The 12,057-nt window shown below is 41.1% G+C and overlaps 1 protein-coding gene across 3 annotated transcripts; it reads right to left on the reverse strand.

Moving 5' to 3' along the window:
• Positions 1-621: 621 nt before the first annotated feature.
• LOC115196871 (tyrosine aminotransferase) lies at positions 622-10,021 on the reverse strand. Of its 3 annotated transcripts, none has more exons than XM_029757850.1 (12): positions 9,930-10,021; positions 8,748-9,031; positions 8,528-8,632; positions 7,844-7,911; positions 7,533-7,691; positions 6,548-6,686; positions 6,392-6,444; positions 3,454-3,606; positions 2,264-2,392; positions 2,040-2,123; positions 1,844-1,942; positions 622-1,709 (listed from the first exon to the last, which is right to left on the reverse strand). In XM_029757850.1, the coding sequence occupies exons 2-12, from the start codon at positions 9,022-9,024 to the stop codon at positions 1,569-1,571; spliced, it is 1,407 nt and encodes a 468-aa protein (XP_029613710.1). In that variant the 5' UTR covers positions 9,025-9,031; positions 9,930-10,021; the 3' UTR covers positions 622-1,568. The 3 variants fall into 3 exon arrangements, with proteins under 3 accessions (XP_029613710.1, XP_029613708.1, XP_029613709.1); XM_029757848.1 differs by having other exon boundaries at positions 9,860-9,945; XM_029757849.1 differs by lacking the exon at positions 9,930-10,021 and adding an exon at positions 9,860-9,899 and having other exon boundaries at positions 8,748-9,037.
• Positions 10,022-12,057: the final 2,036 nt, after the last annotated feature.

The raw sequence follows: 12,057 nt of genomic DNA on the forward strand, positions 1-12,057 counted from the left end.
GAAAGACAAATCGTTTTGTTGCTTTGAGATACAGTATAATGTTGTTGATAAAGAGAAGGGGAGAAGATAATGTTCTGACCTTCCACAGGTCCAGATAGTGTCAGTGGTGAGCATTTCTCCACCTGTCATAGGGAAGAGCTCATAAAACGTTTTCTAGAAGTAATTTAAAAGAAATGTGAACGCACACAGAGATTTGTTATTGAAATGTCAAGAACGGTTTCAGTAGAGACCATTAGTCCCTGTATCATCCATGTGATTATATGTGCCAGTGTCTGTGTGTAATGATTTCATGCTAGTCAGTCATCACACCGATTTTTCATTTTTTACAATACTCTTGAGAAGCATACCATTGAACCACAAGTGTATCTACAGTACAAATAGTCAAACTGATAAATATATCTGTGTCTAGTAAGAGGGGAAGTTTTCCAATGTAATATTTATCATTTGTGAGGATGTTTGTTTTCTTTAAATCCTTGGGAGCCTTCAGAGCGCTTTGAAATTGAAGGTGATTCGAGATCTTTCTAGGGGGTATAACATTTTAGTATAAGAGAAAGTTCTGGCAGAAAATCTATAAGAGTACTGAATAAACAAAGTATGAAATGACAACAGCTCAAGACTCAATTCAGTCAATGTCGTGTTCATGTTTTAATTCTCTTGAAGTCTTTTGAAGATTTACACCTGATCATAAACACTGGGTACATGCAGGCGTGACAAAGACAAAGGACCAATGAGTGAAACCCTAACCATCTCCAACCCCATTCTGGACTGATTCAACCCTGAAGCTGTTACATGACTTTACTGATGGACAGGTCAGCTCAGGTCAAATCCCCATGTCTGGGTTGGATGTAGGCCTCAATAACAAACTATAATCAATAAATTAGTGGATACATCCTTTGATTTAGTTTTTATATTACCATGAGCTAGTGAGTCACAACAACAACAAAAAACAGGTATTTCATAGCTTTACTTTGGTTTAAATAACTTTGACATAAAAAAAACATTCAATATTACATGAAGATAGATGAACAAGTAGATAGGAAAGGTTTTGGTTGAGCATCGTAATCCTAGCAAGAAAAAGTATGTAACACAGACTATGGAAAGCGCTGTATGTTATCTGATCTGTGCTGGTGCTTGAGTTCCATTTGTTTTCCTGGTAGGATCAACCCAACCATTAACCCCATCATGGTTTGAACAAAGGGGTTAGGTAAACCCCCGGTCCCATATGCCCAATGGTGTTCTGGTCAACCCAACATGTAAAATAACACTGGAGCCTTGAGAATTTGTACAACCATGAAGCCAAATAATAAGTCAAACTAAGGTTAACATAAAATGGCCGTACAAAATATAAATATCAGGTTTGCTCATAAATTGAAGTTACCAAAGATGGACGACCACCAATTACATTGCTAAATCCTTTGCTCCTACAGTGCAACATAATTCTCTCACTCCTCTTCTCTAGTTTCTCTTCTTTCTTTCACCCGCTCTCTTCCCGTTCTCTTTTTTTCACATTCACTTTTGTCCCTTACTACGTCCATACTCTCTGGTCTCCCTCTCTCTCAGGCTGTCTCTCATTGGTCCAGCTCATTGCTGTCTTGGCTGCAGGGTCTGTAGTGGCGCTGGCAAAACTCCCGGATCCGTGCACATGCCTCCACCATCATCTCCTCTGGTACGGTCACCACGATCCGGAAGTAATTTGGGTACTCAAATGCCTGCAGGGAGAGAAGAGTTGTAAAAGTCAGAACAAGGACATTTCTCCACCCTCGGTAGACAAAAAGGATGGATGAGACCATTAGATGGATGGATGGATGGATGGATGGATGGGTGTGTGTGTGTGATGTTTTACCGTAGCAGGCAGGCAGAAGACGGACTGCTCAGTCACCAGACGCTCAGTGAACTGCACATCATTCTGGAACTCTGGGAAGTGTTCCATCTCAATCCCCACCTAGAAATGCCAAGACACGCACTAAGTATCCTGGTCTGTTCTATTATCTCCCCACCTACCAACTCCACACCAAGAGTTCTGGACACGTGAGACTCACCATGAGGTACATGGCTCCTGCTGGCAGCACAGGGGTCAGCCCAGGAACAGTGGACAGTTCAGAGAAACAGATCTCTGAGTTTGACTGAGAAAGAAGCAGGAAACCAGTCAATAGACAAGTCAGTAGGACAGTCAGACAGACAGATATCCAGATACATCAATATGTTAGACTACTACCATCTGTAAATAATATAATTGGGGAAGGTTCAAGGGAGGGGGACTCACCTTGAGGAAACTGATGGTTCTGTAGTAAAACTCCTGGGGTGTGTCGTTCAGGATGCTCTCTATCGCCCCCTGGACAATGGTGCAGGCACCCAGAATCCTCTGGCTAAGCTTAACCAAACCCTGATGAATCTAAACACAGAAGAGAAACAAATTAGATACATAAGAAGTGATTCAAACCCCAGAGGACATGCACAGACTAATTTTACTGTGGGAGTATTGGTGTAGTGCAGGGAACATCAAGCAGATTCTTGAGCAGATGGTCAGGGGGACGGAACATAATTACAAATCATGTGTAGACTGCAAATTGACCGCAAGAAGCCCAAACAGAAAAAATATGACTAAAATAATAATTTCAAACCTTGCTTACATTTGTGTACAATCACATACACCGAGTATACCAAACATTAGGAACACCTTCCTAATATTGAGTTGCACCCCCACCCTTTTCCCCTCAGAACAGCCTCAATTCGTCAGGGCATGGACTCTACAAGGTGTCAAAAGCGTTCCACAGGGATTCTGGCCCAAGTCGACTCCAATGCTTCCCACAGTTGTGTCAAGTAGGCTGGATGTCCTTTGGGTGGTGGACCATTCTTGATACACACGGGAAACTGTTGAGCTTGAAAAACCCAGCCTGGTTGCAGTTCTTGACATAAACTGGTGCACCTGGCACCTACTACCATACCCTGTTCAAAGGCACTTAAATCTTTTGTCTTGCCCATTCACCCTCAGAATACACAATCCATGTCTCAATTGTCTCAAGGCTTAAAAATCCTTCTTTAACCTGTTTCCTCTCCTTCATCTACACTGATTGAAGTGGATTTAATAAGTGACATCAATAAGGGATAATAGCTTTCACCTGGATTCACCTGGTCAGGCTATGTCATGGAAAGAGCAGGTGTTCTTAATGTTTGTATACTCAGTGTATATCTCTCTATTATGCGTGGGAATACTTTGGAACAGATTTCCCAAATTAAAATGACTTGGACCTGATTTGCTGGCGTTTTTTACAGTGTTTTACATCCAACAATAAAATGAGAATTTTAAAAAATTAAGATTTTGCTCAGAAAACTTCTGGGACCACGTAAAATCCCCCTTGAGCTGTCAGTTAGGGAACACTGGTGTAGTGTATTGTATGTGTATAGATAAACTGAACCTTACATATGCAATTAGTGAGAGGCTGAAGGACATACCTCTTTTCCGAAGATTTGATTCCTGTCATGAATGAGGATCCAGCCCATCCTCCAGCCAGGAACCAGCCATCGCTTGGCCAGACCGCCACATGCCAGGATGGGCACATCACTGCTGAGGGACGCCATAGATTGGTACTTGCAACCTGGAAACACCTGATAATGGAGATACAGTACACACTCATATCAATACAAAACACTGTAGAGGACAATGTCAAATCATCAGTGTTAGTTTACACTAAAGGGAAAGTGTTTTTACATAGTGATACATGTATATTCTATCCACACTACAGAGCAGTACACTCAGGGTTGGGCAAATGTCTTGAAAAATACACCCAGCCACCAAGCAGATTGTGGCCAGGAAAAAAGGAAATGCAACAGATGAGACGGATCCAAGATAAATCTGATTGAAGGCCAGCTTGGGAAGGGGAAAGGGTAGAGCTGTGTTGACTAATCAAAAATGTCCTTTTGACACAAAGACCCTGATGTTTAGTGGGACTGACTTTTTTGATTAAAATACCTTTCTGCGAAAAGCAACCAAGGAGAGCAAATATGGCAGTTTTGGAGATTTCAAATAGATTAGAATAGAGGGGAAATCTTCAATTTCCACTTAAGGTCACTTCAGCACAGCTTTCAAAGATGTTGAAAATCTGCCATTTCAGTGTGTTTGAGGCAAACACTTGCAGCCCTCATCTTGATTTTAGATTGGGTAATTCAAAATGTACTAAGCTGTTTTTGAGTATGTAACTGTAATCCAATTACACATTTTTTAAGAAGTGAAATAACTCCAGATGAGCTGGTACAGTAACTGTAGTAAGCTGGCTTTCATTAGAGATGAGGCCTTGACGTCGCGTTTGGGATCCGCCCCGCATCCTATTGGTCAGAGCACAATGACTGACAGTTCAGAAAAAGCTCATCTTAAACCTCACCTCAGACCTAATTTACAAACAGAGCATTTTTGGCACCACTCTAAGCTCTCGTGAGCGATAGGCTTTTTCCTCAGAGAGGAGCCCACAGGGGCCCTTAGGGAGAGAGCCTGGTGCTTGCCAAACATTCCCCTCTAACCGTGAGATGGAACTGATGCTGCCCAGACACGTCATGCCTCCACGCAGCCCCTAAACACCCCCACTCACCCCCACCCTCTCACCCGCTCTCGCACTATACTACCCTCACATCTGCATTAATCGCAGACACATGCGGAAAAAGTGCACAGTCATTCTGAGTTCTTCTGTTGTACTGAGTGAGACATTGGTGGATTCAGAGCTCATGTGATTTATGCACTCAACAACCCCAATCACCCCCTCTAAAGGATTCACAAATCACCCCAACCACCTCTCTCCATTCTCACAGGGACTAATCATAAAAAACACGGATTTCTTGTAAATCTCATCAATGCATGAAATACTGCAAAAATACTGTTCCCCTATTAAACACATCTTAAAACACCTTACAGAATGTCAATTTAAAAATATAAGCTGTTTAACAGCCAACAATGGTAAAAACAAATTCCAATACATTAAACTATCCCCCCAAAATCTTAAAACAACTCTCGGAAATTACTAAACTAATTCCAACCCTCAAAGCAGAGCAGAGGAGCACCTACTGACGATTTTGAGGTGGTACAGAGATCAGCTGCTGCTTCACAAGGTATCTCTACCTGAAAATACATTTTCTAAGTGATTGATAGTTGGTATTCAGCAGGCATAAAAGTATGCCTTATTTACTTTGAAGAACTACAATATAGTGATTTTGTCAGACAGCATAGGCAGCAGCTCTATAGAGATGAGATGATGACTTGGAATGAAATAATAAAGTAATCAAATAAAACAAATGTAATATACACAACAGCTGAAATATTTTATCAAAGTAATGTGAATAAATGATGGTTTCTATGTGATAAGCATCATGGAACTTTGATTCACTGTTTTATTCTGTGTTGTTACAGCATTCATGTCCCGATCGTCGTAAGAACTGGACCAAGGCGGAGCGTACGTAGCGTTCCACATCTTTATTATAAAGTGAAACTTCAGCACAAACAAAACAATAAAGAACAAACGAAATGTGACGTTCTGGAGTGCACACAGGCAACTACACAAAAACAAGATCCCACAAAACACAGTGGGGAAATGGCTGCCTAAATATGATCCCCAATCAGAGACAACGATAAATGGCTGCCTCTGATTGGGAACCATACCAGGCCAACATAGAAATAAAACAACCTAGAATACCCACCCTAGTCACACCCCGACCTAACCAACATAGAGAATAAAAGGCTCTCTATGGTCAGGGCGTGACAATTCAACCCACATACTGCTTTTAATGTTTAAAAAAGTAATCGAAACCGAAATTATTATTAGGATATTTTTTTCATTCATCTAAACGAAACTGAACCGTCCTCAAAAAGCACTAATCACTCAGCACTACTACAGTATTACCTCTGTGGCTCATCCTTCACTTGCCCTGGCTGACCTAACCTAAGCACTGTTGCCCCGCCACTGCCAGCCCCGCATTCAGCCTGTGACACCCATAATCCCCCCAGTGCTGATGTGGACGTGTCAGGCAGGTCTCCTCGGATACCCAGCAGAGCTGAGCCAGGGAAAACCTCCCTGTTACAGAATGTTAAAGAATGTGCCTCGCTGGTATTATGTATTACATGAGGGCCAGTGGCCAGCACGTAGGCTATACCCCAGAACTAGAAGCCTCCTCCTGGATGCATGACCTGGCTATTACTGTACTCCACCACACCTCCATAGACCACCATAACCCAATCCACCCTGTGTTAGACCCAAGTAAGCTCAACAACTCCTCAATGCCAGAAGACAATACATTATCCTCTCCTTTTATGCAACAGACACAATGGCAGTTCTCTATTAGTCTTTATGAGTGTTTGTCTGTGATGTGTTTGTTTCTTATAGGGCTTCTGTGTGTGTCTTGAACTCACCATGTCACCATAGATCTCATCAGCCAGGATTGGGATGCAATTTTTGGAGGCAACTAGACGAGAATAGACACAGTCAATTGTTTTAGTATAAATCCTTATATTGTGCTATAGTGAGAGTGAACACTGTGGCTCAGGGGGTGAATGAACAGAGCTCACCTGAGAGGACATTCTTTAGATGCTCTTTACTGTAGACAGAGCCGCAAGGGTTGGAAGGATTGTTGATGATCAGGCAGGTTGTCCTGTCATCGATCAGGCTTTCCATGTGCTGGAGATCGATCTCCCAAGACTTCTCTGGCTGCAAGGACAGACAAAGCCACTATGAGGCAGAGAGCAGGCACATGCACTTGAAAACACACAAACCTATCTGCAGATTCTGCACTGCCCTAACTATCTCAACTGACCTTTGACTGCACCCTGAGACGAGTAGTCTGACTATAAACTAATTTGGTTTGATAGTTGATTGGTTTAATGGGATCTCTGTAAGGTGGCTCTGTAGCAGCTCTTTACATTGTGTGCAGTTATCATGTAAACACAATGACCTCAAGAGTCACGACATACAACTGTGTCCCAGAGTGACCTGAATTCAGTTTTGAAATGTTGTTCATATTTGTTATGGATGTAATTAAATTCATAATGATATGCAGCTCCAAGTATTTATGTATTTGTATGTATGTAATATGTAGCATGATTGTGTGCGTGTGGTTATGTGTGTGTGTGTGTGTGTGTGTGTGTGTGTGTGTGTGTGTGTGTGTGTGTGTGTGTGTGTGTGTGTGTGTGTGTGTGTGTGTGTGTGTGTGTGTGTGTGTGTGTGTGTGTGCGTGCGTAGGCGTAGGCGTGTGCGTGCGTAGGCGTGTGCGTGTGTGTAAGCCTAAAGGAAAGAAAGCATCCAATGTGATTTATAAGTGCTAGATTTGCACCAGTGAGGAAGAACTCAGCATTTACCCCGGTCTTTCCCTTTCAACAATATATTTTTCCCCGCCCTTGCTCTCTCCCTCTCTCTTTCTCTTCACAAAAAAATCTATATCAGCCCGCTTTTTCTTTGTTTGCTTAATTTTCCCTCTATTTTGTTCCTTCTCCTCAAAACATGTTTTTGTCACTCTCCCTCCCATTTGAATCCCTCCCCTCTCCCTCCAGTACTCACCAGCAGGTTGTACAGTTTGACCTGGATGCCCAGAGACACAGCCAAAGTCTTGTAGAGGGAGAATCCAGGGCAGGGGATTAGGATGTTGTCTCCAGGGTTACACAGCACCGTGATGGCCAGATCTATAGCCTGGCTGCAGCCACTGGTCAGAACCACATCCTGCAAGGAAGATAACAAGAGATTTTTAGAGGTCTGTATGTCCTCTAGTTCTGGGGAAAAGTTACAGTAGGGAGACAGAGGTGAATATATGGTGAAGAAAAATAAAGTTTGAACGAGGAAAAGCAGATAAAGGATGAGTCAGGTAAACGCACCTCTGCCTCCAAGGGGGCCTCGGGGCAACTGTAGAAGTTTGCCACCACATCTCTGCTCTTCTGATAACCTGTCGATGAGTAGAAGACAACAGCTTATATTTTGTATTGTATGTTGTATTCAGTAGTCTGCTGGGACAAAGGGAGATTTCCCATGCATACTTCATTAGAGCTACAATCATCATCAATCATAGCGGGGAACCTATTCAGTTCATCTGCAGACAGGTAAATGGCCCTATTTCACTTAGCTCTCTTAACTTCCCTGACCAAAATTCCTTTAAAAAACATCCAACCTCTCAACCCCTTGCAAGTCCCCCAACTCCCCTTTTAGCTGTGCCTCATCTCATATCTTCTCAATTACCATGTCATTTTCTTTACAAAAAAATATAATTTTACGCCATCTCACTCTATCCTTCGTTTTTTGCACTTGACAAGCTTTTTGAAGTGTTGGTGCTGTGATAAAGTGTCTGTATGAGTCTTACCAACAGAAGGCGCATAGCCGTTGTATTTGTGTGAGTCTTACCAACACACGGAGCATAGCCGTTGTATTTGTGTGAGTCTTACCAACACACGGAGCATAGCCGTTGTATTTGTGTGAGTCTTACCAACACACGGAGCATAGCCGTTGTATTTGTGTGAGTCTTACCAACACACGGAGCATAGCCGTTGTATTTGTGTGAGTCTTACCAACAGATGGAGCATAGCCGTTGTATTTGTGTGAGTCAATGGCATCCTTCAAGGCCTGGCTAACTTTTTCATCGGTAGGCAGGTTCCCGAACACTGTAGGGTCCCCTGAATGTGTGACAGGAAGACAAAGGAGTACACAAGAAACATAATTCTGGACAACTGCACATCACAAGTGAACACACTGAGTATATGCAAATAAGATAGTGGTGTAGCATCTCACCAATGGATAGAGCAATCATGGCCTTCTCGGGGTTGGGTGTGAGCTTCATCCCGTCCACAATGGCACGGATGGGATTCAAGGTGTTGATTGACATCTCTGAGGGCCGGATGTTCCATCGCCGCCTGTGGCTCTTCTGCTTGGATTTATAAACACTGCCTTTCACAGTCTTATGTTGGATACCATTCCCATTAAGACCTTTTCCATTGACGCCATTGAGAGAATTATTCTCATTGACACCATTCCAATTCATTTTGACCACATAGGAATTGTCCTCCATGTTGCAACTGCAGCTCCAGATGGAAGTGATAGGAAGAAAAGTCAAATTGGGAGAAAAAGATAGGTAAAACAAATAGATTTCGATGAATAATTCCTGCATTACATTTTTTTTTTAAATATCATACAAATAAAATACTATACTATACTAATATTAGGAATGAATATACAAATAATACATTGGAAAACTGCAAATAAACTTGGATAATTAAACATCAGTGCAGAGAAGTAGGCTAGCCCAGATGTTCAATTACCCATGTAAATTCAACAGGTGCCATGTCTATAAAATCCAGATTGAACTCAAACGCGCTGCGCTTACTGTTCTGAACTGAAATGAAGATATGCGCGCAGTTGAACATTAAGGTGGCCTAATGAAGAGCCATCGACTGATCGGACTTGGACAAGTCTATCAGTGGCTATCTTATCACAAGCGCAGTATAAATAGATGCATTGTATAGTCCATACGCTAAGAAGTAAAACAAATTTACATCACGCAAGAACAATACATTAATAACCTAATTGACTTAAATTGAACCTAATAAAATCTAATCAACTCGTTGAGTTATCCCAAAAATGTGAGAAACATAAGAGATTTGAAATAAGACAAAAACAACAAATGTTCTGAAACGACATTGCCTATAGGCATCTCTTTTAAATAAGGTAATATTTGTTTCTGCATGCGTAATAATAAACATGCGAGCTATACCTTAAATAAAAGTCAATAATCAATTTGACCCGTAGCGGATTTTACATTTCCTGTTAATAAATTGGATATTTACTTGCAAAGGGTAGTTAAATGCGTAATCAGACATTTAAATGACAAAATAACTTTTAAATACCTTTACAATCTCAAAATAATTTCACACTCCAAATGAAGGAATTCAGGTAAAATACTCAATATGTACTTACACTGATAAGTCTGTTATAAACCAGCTTTATAGCAAGCCCCCGAAAATGGGTGTTGAACCCTGCCCATCACTTCATTGGTGGAGACTGAGTGTTGTGCCATACACCCCTGCTACACCATTCCCAAACATGTGAAACACCTCAAGGTTTGGGTTTAACTGTATCATTTAACTCTTTCCAAAGGACATATACGAGACTCGTGACAGGAGACCCATGTGCTGTTCTCGTGCGTAATGCGCACATTTTCATGAATGGGAGATTCTTTTTTTCTAATGAACCATCAATCAGTTTCATCAATCAGTTTCGATTTATTAAAGTAATTGATTTCAGCCTCTAACAACGGATCTCTCAAAAACGTGTTGAGGCTCTGTCAGCTTGAGTGCAGATTAGCATGATTTTTCCATTGTAAAAAAAAACTATGTAAAAATGGGGGTAAGTAGGCTAATAGACCCTAATCTATGGAACAGCTACACCTTGCTTACATGATCGTCTCTCCAGAACTGGTTTTGACAGTGGTGTTTCAATGCTCCATGCATTGGGTTATTTTGCGATCCAGTTTCTGAAGGGAATTATGATTTCTGGCAAATGACCCAAATGACCACAGCACGTACAGTATGTATACAGGAGTACATGTAAGCTAAATAGGTATATACAGTCAAATACAGATAAGTAGTATACGATACAGTGCAATTGCTTCATGTGTGGAAAATAAAGCTTCAATTTATACACATTCTAAATTCACACTTGACCATTTTTATTTAACACAGTAATGTAACAGGTAGCCTACAGCATAACTGTTGTTTTTTTGCTTCACTCTAGGGTTGATTACCCTCATGATGGGTAAATCAGTGAACTGGGACTGAAGGATTCGTGGTGCAATATTGATAAAGAGAGAGCTGTGTCCTGAAACATTTACAGAGGAATGTACTTTCTCTCAAGATAAATAAATACAAATCCTAGTAAGAACATTTTGCAGTAGTCCAAAACACACAAAACTCCCCTGGAACTTTGTACCCCACCATTCCCTTATCATCTGGCTAAGGACCCTTTGCCCTATGCACCAGCCAGTGTGATGGGGTTGAGTCAGTGAAGGACCCTGTCATTCTCGGTACCTATGTTGACCATGTTCCTGTCCACCTTCGACATACACAACATTCTGAACAAATAAAACATTTACCTTGAAACACATACCCTAAATCGATGTCCTCACCTGACCTACCCTAAAATGATTATGGACTAACAGTACTTTTCCCTCTAAAGGCAGTGTGTCAACACAAATGCATAGGGGGTATGCACTGACAGTTTGATGACCCTTAACATGTCACTCACATCACAGCCAGGAGTGATTCACAGCTCTCCATTTGTACATCTGTTGTTGGGCGATTCCACACCAGCGGGAGCGGAAAATAGTTTTGGTATCGCAGATTGTTCTGACAAATCTCACATAGAAACTTCATTGAGAGGAAGGATGTTTGAAATTCTTCTTACAGTTTTATCACAAACCATTTTTGAGAAAATCATAATGAAAATGGCCATTTTAGGCCCTTTTTAGACCTATACATGCCTCCTGTAAGACGATATGATCTGTGAACACTAAGTGATACAGAAAACATTTGTGTCATTATACTCCTTATTATGTGCTCTAAAATATGGAGTATGTCTTGATTCTTAAATGTTTCACATTCATTTATTCAACATTAAATATATTCATATTTCAAAATAACCCTTTTGATGTTGTTCATTTTAAGACATTATTTGGAACAATATACCCTACAAGTACATCACATTTCCAGAGTGGACTCTGCTAATTCTGAAGGTATGAAAAATGTTATGCGCACCACCAACAACCAACACAGTGAATGGGAAAATGGATTCAAAGGGAACTCCCTCTGCTGGTGTCTTGCTGAGTGTGCAATCCTAAAAGAGGGCTGTGATTGGTTAATGACCTATAATGTCAATTTCTATGTATAAAATGGGTCATATCATTAAAAGTACCAGAAAGAAATTGTAGATGTTTGTAGAGTATAATTGTTACAAACAATGTGTAAAAATAAACTACACTAAACAAAAAATAAACACACCATGTCAACTGTTTGTCCCATGTTTCATGAGCTGAAATAAGAGATCCAAG

This window comes from Salmo trutta, chromosome 7, assembly GCF_901001165.1.
Source record: "Salmo trutta chromosome 7, fSalTru1.1, whole genome shotgun sequence".
In the NCBI taxonomy this organism is placed as follows: Eukaryota; Metazoa; Chordata; class Actinopteri; order Salmoniformes; family Salmonidae; genus Salmo; species Salmo trutta.